The sequence below is a fragment of the Amblyomma mixtum genome, chromosome 1 (genome assembly GCF_055824585.1).
Source record: "Amblyomma mixtum isolate Tamu chromosome 1, ASM5582458v1, whole genome shotgun sequence".
NCBI classification, from domain to species: domain Eukaryota; kingdom Metazoa; phylum Arthropoda; class Arachnida; order Ixodida; family Ixodidae; genus Amblyomma; species Amblyomma mixtum.
In genome coordinates this window covers 267561093-267584071 of record NC_143012.1, presented here as the reverse complement: position 1 = coordinate 267584071, position 22979 = coordinate 267561093, and the positions used below count along the sequence as shown (strand labels likewise).

At 43.1% G+C, this 22979-nt stretch overlaps 1 protein-coding gene across 3 annotated transcripts in view; it reads right to left on the bottom strand.

Annotated features, from left to right (window-relative positions):
• The window catches only part of LOC149371634 (putative fatty acyl-CoA reductase CG5065), a 36727-nt gene extending 28899 nt beyond the window's left edge, over window positions 1-7828 (bottom strand). The window contains exon 1 of one of the 3 annotated variants that reach the window (XM_089585213.1): window positions 7792-7828. Coding sequence is in view for 2 of the 3 variants with exons in the window: in XM_089585212.1 (XP_089441338.1) it covers window positions 7469-7476 (8 nt within the window). In the remaining variant the exon portion in view is untranslated. Of the gene's footprint in view, window positions 1-7468; window positions 7642-7791 lie in introns of those variants that run through there. The other 2 variants (XM_089585212.1, XM_089585211.1) reach the window with 2 other exon arrangements.
• Between the last annotated feature and the right edge of the window lie 15151 nt (window positions 7829-22979).

Below are 22979 nucleotides of genomic sequence, written 5' to 3'. Positions count from 1 at the left end.
AGTCCTCCATATACATATAATACTCTGGGAAGAGGCTCTATGATTCTGACGGTCTATTCAGATATAATTAATGTAGAAACAGGCGCTGAGATAACATTAACGAAGGTTTAAATTATTAATCTTTCGACTGGTGACCAGTTTTCATCAGCGTAATGGATGACTCTTAAACGTCAGTATTTGCAGGCGCCGGAACGAAGATGGCACAATGCATCTGAGTTAGGACACAAAAAAGACAGAGAAAAACAAAAATTAAGTAAAAGCCTCTAACACCTGTACAACTTCATTACATACGAGCACAAAAAAGTGTCAGCTTGATCAACTTTCCGGACACATGTCCATTTGCTGCAACGTCTGATCTTAAGTGGAACACACACGAAAGCGCGCCAGAAAACACTCCCATGCACAACAAACAATGCCTCGGCTACAGTCCACTTTTCAGAATCATGTCTTTCGTTGCTTGTAATCATGTAATTTGGGTGTGGCGTCTTCTTTCTTCTGGAAATGATGAGGGCGTCTTTTAATGTTTCTCTAAACAACAGAGGGGAATGAGAGCAAAAAAAAAGAAGAGGACGACACGCAAAACCAGACGAGAAAAGCAAATCACCCACCGAAAATTCTGGCAACACTGGCCGCGTGACTCAGACTCACTCAGTAGGCTATCGAAGTGGTGGCCACCGAAAATGCTGAAGGGCATGGATCCTCTTTCATACAGCTTAGAGAATGCGGCCAATTACGCAGTTCCCAGAAACTGGAAGCATCACTTTTCTTCAAACCGCCTGGAAGAACATTTAGCTCTTTAGACATCGTTGCCAACGTCCGAAAGCCGCGAACAGTTTTTATGGGAGATTTGCTTTGCTTATCTTGTCTTGCATGTCGTCTGCCTGTTTCCTTTGCCCAGCCGTCCTTTCGTTGTGTTGCTAGCAGGCGGGGGTGGAATAAAGGCGTATTAATCTACATGACAACGGACGACCGAAACACGTGGACGCGAGGGGATGCTCGCATGGATGCATTCTCTTCACGCGCAGACTGGTCCTCAATCAGGCATGCCAACTGAGGTGGGCGGGTGTATCGTTCGTCGCGCAACTTTGAGCCCGGCCACGTGCCGCGCTTTACCTGGGTTTTCGCGCACCCTTTCTTTGCCGTTGTGGTATGTTAAAATTGATCGCGCTGATGCTCAACAATGGTAACCGCAGCGCTAGGCCAATAGAGGGAGAATAGAAAATATATTTGCATGTTTTTATTGACACAGTCCTCCCGTTGCTTTAAGTCGAAAACAGATATTAATTCACAAAGTACACTACATGTCTGTGTACACCATTTCGTACAATACAGTTGATATGTGTCGACGCAGCAGAGCTGTCAAGATTATCTCAAACGGCACAGCCGACATTCTCAGTGCAGCATTTCGTGCTTAATTCACCCAATACATGAGCGATCATTCCTTGCATACTCCTTGCATACTGAGTTCATGCAGCTGATAAGGATCATTCCACGCACAGTGAGTGCACGCAGTTTAATGCATGCCCGATTTACCTTATCATCGTAGATAATGACAAAAATTGTTTAGCCCTAGTGTTTATGAAAACACATGAAAACAAAACACTATCACTTAATGGCCGCTACTCTCCAGCTAATATAAGTGACAGCAATAGAATTCAGTTAACAAACAGTTGAATAATCAGTTCACACGATGTGTCGAGTCTTCTGCGCACTAAATACGAAGACTGCTCCATCAACAGGCGTGATTAAATCAGTGCATGATCCGCTGCGCCGAAATTAGCGTTGGCTCCCGACAAAACGAGCGCAGGTAGCGGTTCTGGTCGTATCCGTGTGGGTCTCGCTGCCCTCGTTCGCAATTTCGAAGGTCACGAGCACAAAACCAAACTCATCTTGTTACTGCACCGACATTACAAACGCATGGAAGGAATACGACGGCAAAATGACTGTGACCGGCGCCGCAAGGCAGGCGATATCGCCCAAGATAACGCGACTGCACGGAGTTCACGTAACACGCGAAGGATTCGCGACGGTTACAACGGCCGCGCGAGCCACAAAGTTGAAATGAATAGAGAGAGAGATAGAGAGAGAGAGATCTTTCAATAAAGTTTCTAAATATGAATAGTAAGAAGCCTCATGGATCTTTTGTCCTCTCATAGCCTTCATCTGTTTAGATCTTGTTCTTTAACACAGACACTAGCGCCAATTCATCTTTCAGTTAGGTTACTAGCAGGCGGAGGAGCGTCAGCGGTTAATGATGAAAATATTTATTGCACTATAGTTTTGGTGTGTTGAAGAGGAGGGTGGCGTGCTTAGTGTGTCTCAAACCTAATCGGAAGCTCATTTTTATACAGCCACCTGCCAGTGCTTAGTGTGGGATTCCATTTGCGTAAGGTGCTGACCTTGACATCTTTCTCCCAAACTAGGCAGTACTGCTTCCCACCGTTCCCGCATTGGTTGAATTATAATATCAATGATTTGGTTTTTTCTGGCAGCCCCATAAAGTATGGTACAGGTCTCCCTTCTCTCCGCAAAATTTTCATTTTGATTCGATGAAATCCGGGTTTATGGCGGGTAGTACCTAAGGGCTATGGTATGTCGGTAGTCAGCGGAAGTGAATTTTTTTGCTTTTACTAAGGTTTCTGGCGGGTGGTTGACGTATCTGACGCTGTAATCTGAGGTGTTGTACCTCGCTGTACGTTGTGAGTGGATCCAACTGGTCTGATTCTAAGGTACAATCTTTGCCAAAAGTAACCCGGCACAAGTGGTTTGTTTCTTAGCCGCGTAGCGAAGCACTCATGGCAGCCCTCTGATTCTGTGTAAAGAAAGGTGAGACCTTGTCCTTACATTACGGCACCGTTCGGTTTTTAGGGGCTGCTGTAGATGCTCCGTTATACGTTTGAGAAGCAAGGACCTGTTGCACGGTTACTTTTGGCAGACTGTACATCTATCGGTGTCCTGGAAGATAAAATATCGGGTTGAGTTATATGCCAGCTCATTCCCCGTTATACCCTGGTGAGCAGGTATCCACATCAACTGCTTGACGTCCGTCAGTGTAGACTTGTCTGGTTTAGAGGATCGGGCACGCAAGCGGGGCAATCCTGCCCTTGATGAAGTCTCGATATGCTATTTCTAAGTCTGTCAGTATGTAAAGCGAGGCGGGATGTGTGGCCGCGAGAGCTATTTCCACCTCTTCTGCTGCTGTTGCGTCGTGGGAGACTGCTGTAATTCCACCGACCGCCTGCCCTTTCTGAACAACCGCCACTGTGGCTAGTACACCTTTGGGACCCGCGACATTGACGTAGGCTACGCCTTCTTGCATACGTTGTGTTTCTGCGTTGCCTTTGCTCTGGCTTGCCTTAGTGCCTGGTGTACCAGGTTTCTTGAGGCGAAGGTTTGACACCACATATACTTGTTTCTTGGAAGAGGAGTAGCCTTGAAGCATCCTCTCCAGGTGCTTCGGATGGCTTGCTTAGTAAGAAGGTTGAGGCGGCACTCAGTATAGATATTATTGAGGTCATTCTACATATCTGTGTAGCTCTCAGTCGGACCACTTGAGCCGTGAAGTGTGCCTCGATGAGTTCTTCGGTGGCGTTGCGGACACCTATGTGTAGCAGCCGCTGTGTTGATGTTGACAGCGGTAATCACATAGCTCTTTTATAGGTCATTCCGATTATGGTGCCGAGATGCTATAATATCAGGTTTCTTGAGGCGAAGAAATGGTGGCTTATATGTATACAATGCGGCTGATGACAAATGCCTGTGTAACACGAAAGATTTCATTTTCTTACATTACGCGTTTTTTGACTGATTCGGACAATCATTCGGGCAACTTGTTCACCCACGCCACGGAGCTTTTTTACTGTGAGTTTTATTGCCCCTATTGTTGATGTGAAGCCCGAGAATTTTGAGTGTTTCCACCTCATGTATTGGGGTATCGTTGATCTGTATTGTTATCATGCCTTTGTTCTTTCATTGTTGCATCCTAAGAAGCTCTGATTTTTTCAGCCACATAAAGAGCATCTTGGAAGCCTTTATGCTGTCTTCCTCAATGCCCGACTACCGACTCAAATATGTGGCAACTGGACTGATCCTATCAGTTTACATTACCAAGATAAAGCCACGGAGATTAAATTCTTAGGTGCATTTGTTACCTTTTGCCTGTTACAGAAAATACGCACAAATTATTTATTTAAATACCCTAAAGGCCCAAGTGGGCATTACATAAGGGGGGGGGGAGGCCTGAAAACAACACAATATAGAATATTGGCACACAGTAGTTAACAAATACGAAGAATAACTATATATACGAATTGCAAGTACACAGCACTGCAGTCGCTGGAGGATACGTACGTTGAGCGTATAAGACTTAATGCTTCGACGATACTGAAAATATCACAGTGAGTTTTGTAGGCCAAGGTGCGCTGAAAGTTTTGTTTGGAAATGTGATAACTCAGTTTCAGCAACTATGTCAGCCGGTAACGAGTTCCACTCTGCCATAGATAAAAGTAAGGGTGATGTTTGATGCTTCAGTGTTCGTGCGAAGATGGGTTGGACTTTGTGGGAATGATCAGACCGGGATGAAACATGATGGGCAGGGGCGATGTGATCAGCTGTGAGCGGGAAGTCATCGTAGCACAAAGAATGAAAGAGCGATAAACGAGAGAACTTGCGTTGAGTGATAAGGTCGGGAATATTGATAGTTTGCTTCAGTAATGACACACTTTCACATGGTGAGTATGAAGATAAGATGAACCTCACACCTTTATTTTGCACAGACTCAAGATGGTAAATAATGAAACGCTGCTTGGACTCCATATTAAAGACGTGTATTCTAAAGCTGACCTTATGAGAGTAGTATACGCGCGAAGCTTTGCCCCGGAGTTGGCAAGATATAGACGACGTTTGATGAGTCCCAGTTTCTGAAATGCTTTGTTTGTGATGTGATTTATGTGGGCGTTCCAGCTTAAATCAGCACTGATATAAACACCAAGGTACTTAAAACAATCCGTTCTTTCAACTATAAACTCATTAATTGTGTACACATTAGAAGCTGTATTAGTGCGCGTTGAAAGGTCATCAACTTTGTTTTCATAATATTAATTTCCACCTGCCATAGCTGGCACCATTCATTTAGGCGCACTAAGTCGGTCTGTAGAATAACTGCATCAAGGGGAGCAACTATCCTTCTATATATAATGCAATCGTCAGCGAATAGTCGCACGTTAGATGATATGTTAGAGGGTATGTCATTAATGTAAATTAAAAATTGTAATGGCTCTAAAACGGATCCCTGTGGGACTCCCGATATGACTCGGGAACTGATAGATTAATACCCTTTAATTTTGACGCTTTGGGAGCGATTGCTTAGGAATTCTTTGATCCAACGGGTGATGTCGCGGTGCAGTTGTAGGTTGTTTACTTTCTTCATTAGCCTTATATGGGGAACGCGATCGAAAGCTTTTGAAAAATCTATAAATATGGCATCAGTATATATTAATTCGTGTACCGATTCATGAAGATGTGTTAAGAGCTCAAATAGCTGTGTTTGATAGGACTTTTTTTTGCCTAAAGATATGCTGGTTATATTGCAAATAAAGCAGCACTTGTTCTCGGTTTTCTACGGCGCAATTTCAAACATTTCCCATGTGACCTGGAATCAAAACTATATTTTACATACGCGTCATCACTACGTAAATGTTCCTGCATTTCCTGGGACCCATAAACAAAAGAACATAGCAGTGTACCGGAAAAATCCCAAAACAAGGCGCTTAATATTGAAACTGGTAATTACGAAAGACACTTAAGCCGAACGTGCACTTGGTTGGCCTGATTTAGAGGACCTTCAAAAACATCTTCGCTCCAGACTTCCTTCGAGAGTCCAGTGTGTATCTATATTGGTTATTAATCTTTATGGCAGCAGTCGCACTGTCGCAATAAAAATAAAAAGTACTTTCGCAATATTTTCCATCATCACACCGGTAAGGATCGCGATAACCACATGAAACTATTCACATACGTATCACAGACAAGGGACCACGGTTTCAAAGTCAAGTAGTTTCTGGTTAGAAGTGACACTTTTCAACAGTCGTTTTTATAGCATCCATCCGCCATTGGAATGCTCTAGTATCGGTGATTGGTTCAAATAAGTCAATCGATGCATTTTTCCAAGCTTTGAGTGCTGAGTTTAGCAAATAGTGCTCGCGTACTTTTTCTGTTTGGTTTATTATGCTCATTTGTACACTGCATTGCTTTCCCTATGCTTAGTGCCATCAAAGCGATGCCGGCATTCAATACATACAAAGTAATGAACATACAAAGATGGTCACTAATATCAAGATAAGCGCCACTGACAGTTAGTGAGTCTGCGCTGATGTTTGTACTAAGACCGCCTCGTAAAACCTTTCTCATGATAACACAGTAAAAATATATATATATATATATATATATATATATATATATATATATATATATATATATATATATATATATATATATATATAGTGAAGGAAGTCATATTTCTTTCTGGCGCATTATTGAAAGACATATTTATGCAGAAAGCAAAGTTTTCCAACACAACTACGATGACAACGCGCTCACTGTCAACATTTCTTAATTAGGAGTCGACACACTCAACTGACCCGTTGCTCCAAAAGCAATAGTTTCAATACTGCATGCAAATTGCCTCCCCGCTGATCATCTCTATTACAGAAAATGCAGCGTCAGCCAGCAGTACAAAGCATGATTGATGCATTATATGCTATGTTTAAGTAAAAACTATTGCAACGAGGCATATTTACCTGACCGGTCATCCTTATTCGCCAGGTAATCAACGATGTGATGAAAGAATGGTAAAGCTAGCATTCTTGGAAAGCATTAAGTGTTTGACTCTAGGTGATCAAACGCAGAAGAATAGCAAGCTGGGCTGGTTGAGTGTAGTTAATCTTAAAGCGAAAATTCAGCGCACATGGACGATGGACGCAGGAATAGCAGACGCTACAAGCACTTGTGGTGTCTACTCTTCCTGTATCCTGCATCAATCGTCTCTATGCGCTTATACACGGGTCATTGAAGCCCCTGAAATGTACGCAAAACTGTCTCTTCATGGTTTAACATAAATGTTCGTTGACTGAAATTAGATCATTTCGTTATAGTCAAAAACGCTTCTACAAAACATTTTTTTTTTCGAAAAAAAAGTATCTTACGTTGCGACCTCGAGTTTAACCGACGGACACTGTCACTAGCGCGAACTCCACTGCACAGCTTAGCATCAGTATTCGCAACTGTTGCGCCAACCACTTGGGAAAGCTCCCTCACCATATGCAAACAACCTTCTAGAGAGTATGCGGCAACCATCACGTCACCATTGCGGCGCCAAGAGCACTGGTCTCTTTGCCTAACCATTTCGTCTTGCCTTTCAGCTGTTCACGCAAAGCACTTCACTCTTCAACATTTCCAAAGCTCTCCTCACCTCTCCATTTTCGTCCTCCTTGCGATGTAGTAACTTCCGGTCTCTTCACAGTCATCACTGACAAGAGGAAAACTGTGTTTGCCCCTCTCACGTCCTTCTCTTTATCTCTCTCAAAACTTGTGATTTTTTTTTCAAAATTACTGTCCCCTCCCTCCTCTGTCGCCCACGTTCTTCAAACAACTTGTGAATGCCATTTGCTGCATCCACACAGAAAACAACTGAATACCTACAGAATGCACACTATACAACAACTAGTGGCAGACATGGAAATAGAATCAGTGCAGAAGTCCAAACTGTGCTTAGAAGGAGAAGTAAAGACGAACCTTCCAGGTACGGGCGAACAAGATGAGCGCAACTGGTCTTCCCTCGACCGCTGCTGCCTACTGAAGGAAAATTGAGAAGGTTAATGGAGATGATCGCTTCAAGAATAATGACTTTTGCCTTGGCGTCCTCTCTTGTCTTCTTTTGTTACTTTTATTGCCTCCCTGCACGCAAATGGTTTGTTTATCTCTTCGTGCACAATTTTTCTTTCTTTTAAACCCATGCGAATAACAAATGGCAAGCCGCATTGCCTAGCGCCGTATGTGGCAGAAGGAAACAAATAAATACGAATTACGCGCCCGCTTTACGTCATTTGGTTGCGAGGTATCGTAAATATAGCCTCAGCATCGTCGCTTCGGTGAGTATATGTGACGGGCGTATCGAATGTTTTCTTGGCGCCTGCTTTCCAGCAAAGTAAAAATTACGAGATGAAAATTGAGATACAGCTTACAAGGCAAAAGCCAAAAACACAAACAGAACTACTGTACCTGTTGCGGCGCATCAATGTTGCCAGAGAACAAGTTTAAAACATGCCGGATAGTCGAAGAATAGAAATAACACGTTTGTACTTACATTTTTGCATTAACTTACATTACATTACATTAAACATTGCATTATATTTTTGCATTGCATTACATTACACACACACACACACATATATATATATATATATATATATATATATATATATATATAGCTAATAAATTAAAATTAATCAATGTTAATCAATTAGCTTTAAGCGATAACACATTCAGTAATATTCTAAATTGATCAACACCACAAAATAAATAAATTAATTAAAAAAATCCCCTGTGCCCCTTGGTTTCTGTGGCTGTTGGCTTCTTTCATATATATATGTATAACAGAAGCCAACAGCCACAGAAACCAAGGGGCACAGGGGAATTTTTTTTTTCAAATAATTTATTTATTTTGTGGTGTTGATCAATTTAGAATATTACTGAATACGTTATCGCTTAAAGCTAATTGGTTAGACAAGCAGAAGAAAAAAAAAAAGAAGAAAAAAAACACTCTGATGAACACTCTCAAGGTTAGGTTACTTGTAAACATAAATACCCCCGAAAGCAGAAGGTTCGACAGCCGTCGCCGTAGCTCAGAGGTAGAGCACCGGACGCGTAATTCGGAGGTCGTGGGTTCGGATCCCACCGGCGGCACGTGGTTGTTTTTTCTTCTGCTTTTCTAATCAATTAGCTTTAAGCGATAACGTATTCAGTAATATTCTAAATTGATCAACACCACAAAATAAATAAATTATTTGAAAAAAAAATCCCCTGTGCCCCTTGGTTTCTGTGCCTGTTGGCTTCTTTCATATTTATAACGAGCCCCTCATTCCCCTTCCCTTGTTTGCTTAATTGCTTAGCGAGGGCCTCGGTTCTGGCAGCCTTGACTCCATAGGAAGCATAAGAGGGTTCTCACGCAGCTTCCACCCTCTCCGTTCGATGACGTTCTACGTCATTACCTGCGGTTACTCAGGACGTTCTACGTCCGCCGCTTATGAACGTGGGTGGCGCTGATGAACACTCTCAAGGTTAGGTTACTTGTAAACATAAATACCCCCGAAAGCAGAAGGTTTGACAGCCGTCGCCGTAGCTCAGAGGTAGAGCACCGGACGCGTAATTCGGAGGTCGTGGGTTCGGATCCCACCGGCGGCACGTGGTTGTTTTTTCTTCTGCTTTTCTAATCAATTAGCTTTAAGCGATAACGTATTCAGTATTATTCTAAATTGATCAACACCACAAAATAAATAAATTATTTGAAAAAAAAAATTCCCCTGTGCCCCTTGGTTTCTGTGGCTGTTGGCTTCTGTTATATTTATAACGATCCCCTCATTATATATATATATATATATATATATATATATATATATATATATATATATATATATATATAGTCACGTTGTAGTGACGGCAGTCCAGCGGTCAGGAATACAGCAGCAAGGCTTGCAAACAAAGTTCTTTATTTGGGCTGCCTTGCGCCCGCAAAAGAACTAAAGAACTGAATCACTCGGCGGCGGCGTAAGCAACAAACGTGCTCGTCAGTCGTCGAACTACGAATGCCCGCCGCTCGCGACGTCGCTCAATTTAAAGCCAGCAAGGAAGCTTCGAGATAACAGGTCAAGATCATCTACAGTAATCTAGAAAAACCTAGATGCAGCTCTTCGTGAATGTGATCAATCGAAATTAGTGCGGTCGCTTCTCGCGTCACAAACAAAAATGATAACAGCCCTTTCCTGCGGCCTTGAGCGCGAACGAACGGACACTACAATGATACGTGGCATTACCCCCTTCCAAAGAAGCATCGTCTCGATGCTTTAAAATGAAAATAAACACAGAAAATGCTAACTTCGAGTCCTTTAGCGTTCATAGTAAGGTTTAAGTGCAGCGGTAAAAGCTTCAAGTCTGGCAGTGTCGTCGTCGTAGTGGTCGTCGTCGTCGTAGTTGTCGTCGTCGTCGTAGGGGTCGTCGTCGTCGTAGGGGTCGTCGTCGTCGTAGGGGTCGTCGTCGTCGTAGGGGTCGTCGTCGTCGTAGGGGTCGTCGTCGTCATAGGGGTCGTCGTAGGGGTCGTCGTAGTTGGGGCATAGTCTTGTGTTTTCCTCGATGGAGGATCGTAGTTCTTGCGCTCAGAAGCAACCTCACTTCCAGAGGCTGCTTTACTCAGTTTAACCATCGGGGGCTGGGGGAGCGTCCACGCACTGCGTAGCCTCGGCTAGGAGATACATAGCGCGGTGACAATGGCGACGGGGAACGTGATACGCGGCTCGGCGGTGAGTATTCTTCCCGACGCAAAAACTCCTCGATTTCGGCTGGTCGCTGGCCGCGTCGGGGTCGTGGGGCGTCGTAAGAGAACCCTCGGATTCTCCTGTATGGGCAGTACCGAAGAATGTGACCGGCTTCTCCGCAGTGGAAGCATAGTGGGCGGCGCTGGTCGGGTGTTCTCCACTAGTCGCATTTCCTAGGCCGTGTGCGACGCTCGTAGGACGGGCGAGTTGGGGCGAGAGGGCGGCGCTCCAGCGCAGCTGGCTAATGGCGATAGGGGCTTGGGTCCCGTCGTCGAGGTGCAGGACGGCGCACTGCTGCGGCGTAAGACATGGCTGGAGGCTCCAGAGGCTGCGTGGTAGACTGAAGTCAGGTCCTCCGGTGAATGACTCAGAGGGCTGGCGTCACGACTTGTAGGGGATGTCCGGAACATGGAAGGCTATCCCGCACCTCCACCAGATGTCACGTTGTAGTGACGGCAGTCCAGCGGTCAGGAATACAGCAACAAGGCTTGCAAACAAAGCTCTTTATTTGGGCCGACTTGCGCCCGCAAAGGAACTGAATCACTCGGCGGCGGCGTAAGCAACAAACGAGCTCGTCAGTCGTCGAACTACGAATGCCCGCCGCTCGCGGCGTCACTCAATTTAAAGCCAGCAAGGAAACTTCGAGATAACAGGTCAAGATCATCTACAGTAATCTAGAAAAACCTAGATGCAGCTCTTCGTGGCTGTGATCAATCGAGATTAGTCCGGTCGCTTCTCGCGTCGCAAACAAAAATAATAATAGCCCTTTCCTGCGGCCTTGAGCGCGAACGAACGGACACTACAATGATACGTGGCAATATATATATATATATATATATATATATATATATATATATATATATATATATATATATATATATATATATATATATATATATATCAAAAATTATTTCTTGGCAGCTGATTGATTAATATAAGATAAAGTCACCAGAAATTGAAAAACATAAGATTTAATTCACGACGTTTCGGCTGGAGGACCAGCCTTTTTCGAGTGTGGTCCTCCAGCCGAAACGTCGTGAATTAAATCTTGTTATATATATATATATATATATATATATATATATATATATATATATATATATATATATATATCACAATGACCACTAACTTTTGCGAAGAATGCATGGCTGCTCAAGTGCACCAAAATCTAGTGGCAGGCTAAAAGGCTACGAACACTCTACCTCGAACTCAACAAGTGGTGTGTTATTAGTGCGAGAGCACTTTTCCGATGGGTGAATCCCAGGCAAGATCTTGCGATGTTTGTGGTCTTGCGCCAAGTGAAATAAATAAAGAAATCAAATCAGCATACACGACTGGGATTTGAACTCGCGGTGGCGCGAACAGACCAGCTTTGCTGTCCACTGCGCAAGAGCACTAGGCTATTGCCGCAGGTGGCTAGGCCTCTTGTTGAACTAGGGTTCCTAGAACTAGGGACCCAAGTTGAACTGCAACATACTCTCGCGCTGTGCATTGCACATTGCCTTCTTTATGATCAAATACTACTACCAAACTAATATTCGTGCTTTAAGCTATGTGCCTGTAGGGACAGAAAGATGCGCGCTGCATGCTTTGTCGGGGACAACGCTGTGGCAAAAACACGGCACCAGAGCAATACACGTTGGTAACATTGCCGCAGAAACGCGGCACTGGAGTGCAGGCCGCCGTCGTACATTAGGCAAATTGGCATTGACGATGAAAAAGTTGTAGACACGCACGCGCATAACTGGCTCCCTGGGTCAGTGGACACCTCAGTCGCGCTTTCAGGTTCATGGCGGTGGTGTCCACTAGGAAAAAGTACGCTTTCGGGCAGTATTTCGTGCTTCGCAACGCTAAACCACCAGCCATATGTTTTGCTTTCCGTCTACCTGTAGTGCACTACAGGTAGACGGTAGAAGGTAGCCGTTCTAATCACAACAGAGACTAAGGTCGAAAAGAAATATTGTCATCTTTATAGGGAAACTAAGCTTTAGTCATTAATGTCGCTAACCCTGACAGTGCTTTGGATGGCGAACAGTCTTAACACTTTTTTCTCCTAGATTCTTCATAATCGTGATTACCATATCAAATAGATTCGATGTACGTACCGTTCTTGAGTTTGAAAGCTGTCCTTCACTAACGTATGCAACTTTTGCCATCAAGGCTCAAGTAAACTTGCAGCATGAAATGTAGCGCGACACCGGATAAGGCGCACGTGTTTGCCTTTCTGAAACAACATCTGTCAAAATGTGCACAAAAAGCAACAACAAACACTTACACAGGATGTTTTTATAGCCGGCTAGGTTACTGACGGTCGCTCGTCTCCCTTAGTCAGCGAGCTCTATTTTGCATAGTTCACTGCCCGCATAAGGCAGGCTAGTTATAAAGTGTATCTCTTGAACAATGTTTTATTAGCCACATGGAGCAATGTCTTGTTTATAGCAATGCGTAAAAGAACTTTAATATATTATTGCCATGCAGCATTGCTGCCTACCAGGCACGTAGGCAGACATTTTATCACGAAGGAAGGACCTTGTATACTTGCCTGCTGCCTAAAAGTCCTGTTTTAAGAGCTGCAGCCATTTTTAACGCTATAGCGTTAAAATCCCTGTTACGCAGAAAATCCGGCGTCGGTGTTGTCGGCGTTGTGAGCGATAAAGAGGGTGGCATAGGGTGGCCCAGGCGGCCACACCCCGGAGAAGCAACCTAAGTGGGCAACCTAGGTCACGTGACCTTGTGGGGTCATCACAACCCGCCCACTGGATTGTGAAAACACTAACCAATTGGTAGGTGGCAGTTAAACTAATGGTTGATCACGAGAGGTTGCTCGCGAAGAGCAACTTGGGTCGCACAAGACCCACCGCTGGGAGCACCTGTCATGGCAGGGCAGTGGCACATCTTTTAACCGCTGCACCATTGCGCAATGAATGAGTGAAGACTCCCACACATCTATGAGTGTGAAGTTGAGAATGACCAATTCTACATATAAAGACATCAACTCATTGTTGCAATCACGTCATATCCTTAAGGTGGAGCTTAAGTTTCCCCTCCATTTTTTGTCAGCGATGATGCCTATATGAAAAGGGGGAATTATGTGCGCACTGGTTGCAACGCATTCAGTCACCAGTTACATGACCGAGGCCCTTTAGAGCACAGAGGTCAATGGAACCAAAAGTGTCTATTGAGAAGACTATGAAAAATTTCAATGCAAACTGTCTAAACCCTACGGGAGACTCAAACATCGGAGGAGTGCTCCGCCATGGGCAGTATGAGAGCCCGAAAGTGCTGAGCTGCCAATTTTTTCATGCAGTTCACAACAAACCTGTGGTCGTGCATTGAAATAAACTCGATACATTGAGGACTACATGGATGAGAACGCCTGAAGTATTTCCGTTAAGTGCATGCAGAATGCTAATGTAGCTGTAACCAGAACTGCAGATCGTGGTCTTCTTGCGGAGCTTCCAACTGACGTCCTCTAGCGCAGTTGCCAGGAAGCTATGTACTGACTAAGTGTGGTCCTGAAATTAATTCAGCTTTCATGGGGGTGGTTCAAACTGTAAACGTAACAATATCAGATTCTCACAACACTCCTTTGGTACTGGCACATGGGACGGATACGGAGATCAATGTACGGACCGTGATAAAACATTGTCTCTGCTTCTTTCTAGAAGAGCTTTACTTTTGTCACAGTTGACAAACTACATGTGTACAGAATATTTTTATTATTCTGAGTGCCTTCGTCTCAATTAAATAATGTTATTTGTTGATGCATACAGTTTCGGAGAATTCAATGTAAAGATGGTTCGATACCCTGGTCGTCCACGCTTCCCTAGTAATGCTGTGTTCTAGACAGACGATCTGATGCCACAGCATCAAAAGATAGAATCAACGGTGTTCTGATTCTGGGCAGTTAGTTGAGATGAATGAATTCAAAAGTACCAGAAGATATGGGCAAGCGGTCAGATTTCATTTGTACCATGGCATTTTCATACACATTTTCAATATTTGCGGTAAGTAACATTGGCTAGTCCTTAAAGCTTATGCGCAACATAACATATCTAAAAAATATTCACAGTCACCCTGTATTCATATAATCTCGCGTGTCCGTTGTACTTTTATGAATAGATTTGCTCGTCGGCACTACAATATGGTTAGTTGCATGTTTTCGTTTAACAGGCGTTTTATTCAGGCCCTGCTCAGTGCATGAAATTCCTCTGCAATCCATCCCTTACGGTACGACCGGAATCCCACTCCCAGCAGTTGTCACTGTTTGCATGTAATGGTACTGGGCCGTAGTGTAAGTCTTACTAACTTTCAGGCCTAATCTGTCGTCAGAGGCTATGTACAAAATTCTCTCTCAAATCCCATTTAACTCTAATAGCGATTTACTGTACTCAAAGATGGCGCCTCCAATTATCCGGTATCACAACGAAAACAGCCCAAACTTCACGAAGGACGCAGAAAGGGGAGACGAGACACAGGCTCTGTATGACGCCGCTACAGATTACGGCTCCAGAGGTCAACTTTGTGGAATCGCACTTGTTTTAAAATTCAAAGTAAAGTATAAAGGTCCCTTTAATTGCTTCAAGAACTATAATTACAGCAAACGACGTATTAGCAGTTATATTGCCGCTGTTTTGTGCCTCATGTGATCTAAATTTCAACTATACGGCAGAGCCATCGTTCGTTGATGAAACCGAAACAACGCCAATAAGAAATTCAATTATAAATTATTTAGCGGTTGTATGCGAATACCATAGTGTCCTCCATGTATATCAGTGTCTAACGCATTGTTTGCAAGTAGAAAACACAAAAGCAAAAATTTAGCGTCTGTAGTTAAAGAGGCTGGATTTTGCGTGCATTTCGAAGCTATATGTATTAATTAACCTTACAAATACAAATCCATTAACAAATATTGCAATGCCGAACATTTTTAAAACTCTTGCCATTCTATTCGCCTTAATCTCACGCATTATCCGCCTGTGCTCAAATCAACGCTGACTTAATCCTACGGCATGCAGCTGGATTCGAGTAATAAGTTGGCCCCTTCGCATTAAAGTATTTCAGCAGACACCGGGGGCAAATACGTCTTGCATGAGAAGGAGTCCACCAACCTGTCTCGAGCGTCAGAGGTACGTTGGGCAGCCGTGGTGTCCGAAACACTACTCCCGCATGGAAATACGAGATACTTTGAGTATTTATGTTGTTGTTATCACTATCGTAATTGTCATCCATGTCACGTGGACAGCAGAATGAAAATATCTCAGAAACGGAGACAGCTAGTCCCCTTAGTTTATGCTCTTCACGCAGGCAGAGCCACTTCGTTGTCGTATCTCGTATCTCCTTAACCGTCTCTAGTCCATATTTTAGCTGATGTTCTCCAGTTTCAAGGTTGCCTCCTCCGTGATCGTTCGAGCAATAGGCGCTCTTAGGGCTAGCGCACAGAAATTACTTTTTAAAACAGACCCGTTTCATACACGAAGAGTACATTGCCGTTCGGGTGTCTGACACCACTTCGCATCAAGACTCATTTCCTTTCTACTTTTCTCACCGTGTTCTGTTTTTTCCAGACCTACTGCTCCCGAATGTGTTGACGGCATCCTTACGACTAGTTCTTTATATTACTAAGCTTCTTATGTCCTCAGACATTAGTTACAGTCATGATATTTATGAGCGTGAACACGACAGCGCGTGTCAGATAGCCTCGCGCCCTACTTGTGGCGATACGCGGCGGCTGTTTTTATCAACGTGGTGGAAAGGGTTAAGTCGCCTTTCCTGCTTCCAGCAAGCCGAAGGACACACCTCCCTCTCCACTTTGTTTAAGTAAGCGGCCGATCGCCACGAGTAGGGTTCGAGGCTATCTGTCACGTGCTGCCGTGTTCACGCTCATAAATTTCATGACTGTACATTAAGTATTCCGGGTGTTATGTGCAATATTTACGCAAAAAATTTGACATATGCGTACATGTTGCGAAACAGATTTTACGGAAAAGCTTTTACAATTCCAAGGTCCCACTACCTTTCCTCATGCAGGCTATAAAAGTCAGCTAGATTGTATTCGAGCTCCTCTTCCAAAACATGCGAGAACTTGATAGCCCAATTCGAAAAGCAAAAAAAAAGTGAAAAGCTTTACTTTACCAATAACTGTCAATTAAGAACGTGAGTAAAGAATTTAACTGCAGGACATTTTTTGTTTATAGGGTACAGAATTTGACCTAAATTTTGTTGCTTTTTAAGTTTCCTTGTACTTTTGCTGAGGTACGTTGTGACAAATTAACTTTTTGTCTTCTCGAGGACATTATATCGCGCGAAGAACCATTCTCTTTCTTAGTACAAAACGACACTGCCACGATGCATTTAAACGCGTGTAGTCATATAAATGGTAATGCCAAGAAAGTTGCACTTTTAACTATTTTGAAAAAGAAATGAGCGATATAATTATGCAAACATAACGTTTATGGAAACATAGAGCCATTACATATATTATGCAAACATACATCGTAGTCGTTGAACAGCTTTCCTGTGTTTTTTAATTTTACCAAGAATTTAAATAGCTCAATCTCGGTGAGATATTTGGACTAGAAAAAGAAAAGAGCGAAGCAATAACAGGTAAATGACCCCAAAATACATAAATAGAAAATGCACCTCTCTCCGGTAAATGGCGCAGGGCAAAAGCGACATGCCTGCTGAAAATGCAACAGAAAACTTCCTTCTGAGGCTGTCCTCTTGTGGACATACATCATAGATCCATCAGTCTATTCATGCAAGAAAGAGCAAGACAACTGCACTTGCCTTGAGCTGTGGACACTAGGGCAGGTTAGTGGCGCTTTTCTAAGAGCTGCGCATGCAGAAAGACGCTGACATTTTAGATGTATTAAATCTTTTTTTCGACCCGCCGCGGTGGCTTGGTGGCTTCATTTTGTGTACGGTACTAACAGCATATCATTATTAGAAGTGGCAGAGTATAAATATTTGGGCCTATGGATTACTAACAACCTTTCGTGGTCAAAACTCATAGACGCTGTAGTAGCAAACTCAATGCGGAAACTATTTTTCTTGAGGCGCTCCCTAAACTCATCCCCACCTAGTGTTCGTCTATTGGCGTACAATTCCCTCATCCGTCCGTTACTAGAATATGCCGTAGTCATTTGGGACCCTTTCACGTTAACAAACATTCAGAAATTAGAGCGAATACAGTATAAAGTAGCTAGATTTGTTTCTAACTCATATGGCCGTGCATCTGTAAGTGAGCTCGTGAGGCGAAGTGGGTTACCTCCCGTCACTGAGCGCAATCGTGTTTGTCGATTAAAGTTTTTTTTCCAGCTTATAAAAGGACATTATAAAGTTGATACCTCTAATTATTTTTCTTACTCCTCAGGTTATAACACGAGACAAAGGCATGCACTAACAATAACCCCTTTGAACGCGCGAAATAACTGCTTTAAATATTCTTTTTTTCCGAGGACAATTACTGATTGGAACAAACTTAATAGCGAGACTGTTAATCAAAATTCTTTACTTCTGTTTGAAAAGTGCCTGTAAATGTTGTGAATTTGTGTGTGTTTATATGCTTGTATTTTGTTTGTCCCACCCTGCTATGATCTGTACAAGATCGCAGTATCTATAAATAAATAAAAATAAAAAAATTGTGCTCGGCTGTTGACTCGAAGGACGCGGATACGATCCCAGCCGCGGCGGTCGAATTTCGATGGAGGCGAAGTTATAGAGGCCCGCGTACTGTGCGATGTCAGTGCACGCTAAAGAACCCCAGGTGGTCGAACATTCCGAAGTCCTTCACTACGGCGTCCTGCATAGCGTGGGACGCTAAGCCCATGAAAAAAAAAGCTTTTTTCATAGTTTCACGATATAACACGGCTTGGGAACTCTACTCACGCTGTAAATTATATCAGCCTGCATGCGTACGCAGTGGTTTTGTGGTGCTGCCTGTTAAATTCATGACGAAGTTTACGGTTACGCGCCCAGCGCCGTAGCTCTTGCGCAGCTTTTGACACTATGTTTGATGGGTTTTGTTATAGTGTACGCATGGCATTGAAACGGGTGCACTGAGCATCTCGGAGCACGCTTATAACTGGGCACAGAACGGTCAGCGGAACTCTCGCGGCAAGGACGGGCGGGCGGATAGATGGTTCGTCATGTTAAAATGGAGTGGTGGCAGAAGCCAACATGCTCGCTTTCATTGTCATTATATTTACCTGACCAATCTGTCAAACTTGCAGGTACTTTCTAGAAATTTTCCCATTTTTTTAATGCATAATTCATTACCTTTTGCATAAGGCCAATTTTATATTATGAACTTTTATCTTTTCATCACTGCGATGCCTTTAAAGGGTAACTCCGGTGATTTTCAAAATTCACGGTGTCAGTAATACTTGCATTGCAGGTTCTTTTCGGAGTCAATACAATGTGTGCTAATCAACACGACTGAGACCGTTTAGTTTTCTCGCCAATAAAATTAACCCTTAACCCGCTGAATTAATTCTTAAATTCATTTACTGAATTGAATTCATTTTTTTCACACCCCTACAGGGTGCGACATTGGCGTAAATCCGTACGGTACATCCTGTATGGTGCTCACTACGATCTGAATCTGCGGTGCTATTTCCCGCATATCTTCAATTCCATGTGCGAATCGATCAACTACTTCTGCTGCTTGGCTGTGACGTTATTAAACACTGCCGTTAACATTACCAGATTCCGCCCTGCGGCATTCTCCGACAATTTTCTATTCGTCTCTTGCACCACCGTGTTTACTGTATTCCCGGGATAGTCTCGAGTCCTGCTTGACTGTATACTCTCCATTACGGCTTCCTCGCCACTTCTCATATTCTAGTCACCAGCGATAACCACCTCGCGAGGACAGAGCCCCGGCGGCTGGCTATGCAACTGTGGTAGTAAGGTACTGCACAAGTGGGGTGGATGTGATGGTAATCGGGATGTTGATATGCAGGCACTGCTAGCCACCCAGCAGTATCATCAGCAACTTGTTCGCCAAGTAAATAGTAGTGACAGAGGAATCAAAACTGTACCACATACCTAGAAATCCAATCCTTCCCTTCGGAACGCCAGAAAAAGCTGCGCTACTTCTCATTTGCTGACTCCTGAGGGCAGCAACGTTCGGTACTCGCTATGAAGGCGAGTACATACTAACAGTATACACCGCGGATTTGCAGGCAGTACAAACAGGCAGGTATTCCTGCTGGAGACCTCTTGCAACGCGAGGGAGAGTGCGCAGATTGCAAGAAAGATGCGAGCTGGCGCCCCACGTGTTGCTTTACGCAACTGGCGCCTTGCGAAGCGGCTGCTTTCCTTTCAGTGTGATCGGGATTCTTGCTCAAGGAAATGCGCTGTCGTGTTTCGTTATCATGGTACTAGTCAAGTTTACTTGAATCTGTGCTCGCCTACGCAGTTGGCTGAAACGTTGGTGAAATTGTTTTCGTCTGCATGAAATGTTTTTGGTGGGCGCCGTATGAAACCTCATCATACAAGAGCTTACCAAATTTGAACCGACAAGGGCAAAAGCTCACTGACATCTATCGCGTCCCCGGACAGAAGTTTTCGCCACACCAAGGATTTTATCCATTACGTGAGTTCATGACAGCCCGCCGTAGATGTGGTTATGGTTCTGTTGTATTTTTTTTAACTTTGCTGAGCAGGCAGCGAAATTCCTTTTCTCTATTTCATTTCATTTTCACACAACAGAGAAAAATAGAGCAGGAGCTAAAGGCTCATAGCCTGACAGAAGCTCCTGGCCCCATTTAGCACAATTCGGCATTTCAGTGCATACTTATTAAAAAGCAGACATAAACAGGGAACAGGTCTCAATTACACAAACACATTTGAACATATAAATATTTGAACACACAAAAGTAAACATATGAATATGAAATTAGACAACACTTAGTAGTATATTAAGGTTGGTTGGTTGGTTGGTTTATGGGGTTTAACGTCCCAAAGCGACTAAGGCTATGAGAGACGCCGTAGTGGAGGGCTCCGGAAATTTCGACCACCTGGGGTTCTTTAACGTGCACTGACATCGCACAGTACATGGGCCTCGAATTTCTCCTCCAAAGAAATTCAGCCGCCGCGGCCGGGATCGAACCCGCGTCTTTCGGGCCAGCAGCCGAGCACCATAGCCACTGAGCCACCGCGAGTATATTAAGGGAAAAAGAAATCCTAAATGCACATCTCGGCACTGTGCAAAAACTCATGCTCTTGCACACACGCACACACACACACACACACGCACGCACGCGCACACACGCACACACGCACACACACACAGATTACAGACACAAAGCACACCGCACTCTGATAACATATATACACCTTGATTACACCGAAAATGAATGCAAACAATGTCTTATTAATGGAAAGAATTGGGTTTCTTTAACAAATATGATTTCACATATTTCTTAAACTCCGGTTTCTTGAATTTAATTGCTTCTTCTATGAAATTCAGCAAATAAGGCACTTGGAAATTTAAGATCTGTCAGCCATAATTGGTCCTAGAGAGCGGTATTCTTATTGTGTGTTTGCGTAAGGTGTAATTTGATTCTTGGAGGTTTGCTTCAGAGAGGTACAATTTATTGTCTTTTATGTATTGTAATGCATAATGTATTTGCATAGCTGGAAGCATTTCATGTTTGATAAATAGCTTGTCTGTTGGAAGATCAGATGGTTTTCCTTGATAATTTTTAAATATTCGCAACACCTTTTTTTGGAGCACCATTAGTTTGTTATAGTTATGAGCTGTAGTAGTACCCCACACTAGACTACAATATTATAACTTGGAGAGGAAAAGAGAGGAATACAATATTTGCTTTAACCACAAAGGAATGAGCTTACCAATTCTATACATACAACCCACGGTTTTTCCTAACTCTGCACCTAATTTATTCACATGCGTGTTCCAGGGCACATCATTTTGAAACCATACGCCCAAGAATTTTCGAGCTGTTACCTCATGCAGTCGCGCGTTGCGAAACAATATTTCAATATTTGCAATAGACGGTTTATTTATAGGTTTAAATATAACATATTTCGTTTTACTGACATTTAACTGTAACTTATTTGTGTCCAACCAGTAAGAGAGGTTGTCTAAGAAATCGTTTACTATTTTTTCTAAGTGAAGCAGTGACGCATTTGAAAAGAACAGGTTTGTGTCATCTGCATACATGACTATTCGAGAAGAAGAAGGTATTAACGGCAGATCATTTATGTACAGATTAAATAGCAAAGGTCCCAGTATCGATCCTTGAGGAATACCATTTAAAACTGCTGATCGTGGCGAGGACAGTTTATTGAAAGACACATATTGATACCGTTTGGTCAGGTAGCTCTCTAAGAGTGTGCGCATTCCCTCTTATTCCATACCTCTGCAGTTTACATAAAAGAATGTCATGATTAACTGAGTCGAATGCTTTACGAAGATCTAGAAATAAGCCTATAGCGTATAAATGATTTTGGATGTTTATCATTTCTTGCTTGACGGACAGTAGTGCGAGTTCACATGATTTGTTCTTCTGGAAACCATACTGAGCATCGCTCATTTTGCTGTATTTATCTATGAAGCTTATTAATCTTAAATTTATGATAGTTTCGAAAACTTTTGAAATAATTGGAAGCACAGATATGGGCCTGAAGTTATTTACTGAGCTATCATTCCCGCCTTTATGAATAGGACATACTCTAGCTATCTTAAGGCTTTCGGGAAATATTCCCGTCTCAAGCATACAATTGATAATGTGAGTTAAAACTGGTGAAATAATGTCGGATACATGTTTGATGGGAATGGCCTTTATATCATCAAAGCCAGGGGCAGAATCATTCTTCAGTTTATCAATTATTTTGCTGACATCATGAGAAGAGATAAGGGACAATATAAGAGAGTTTACCACGCTTTCACTTGGCGGGACAGTAGAAAAAGTATGCTGATAATGAGTGCAGACGTAATTTCCACAAATGATAAAATATTCCTTCAGCGCTATCAATGAATCTTTAACTGGAGGTTTTTAAATGGAGGCGTTAAAAAATAACGGTAAACATATAAAAATTAACTGAGGTTACGTCCCTCAGGAGTGTCAGGTTACGTTACATTTTAAATTGAGGTGGTAACGATTATCTGTGCTGTAAAAGGACTAACAGGCTTCGGTGCGATAAAATTTTGTCTGCGGTCACCAAGAAAAGCAATGTGCTTTCATCCGGTTCCGTTCATAATAGGTGAGCTATCGTCCGGTGTGCTAAGTCACACAAGAGGTGAACTGTAAAGCACGATCAATGACTTAGACTAGACAGACTGATCAGAACGATTGGTCTAAAAATTGATTGCAGAAAACTAAAATAATTTTCAACAGACTCGCAAGTGAACAGCAGTTT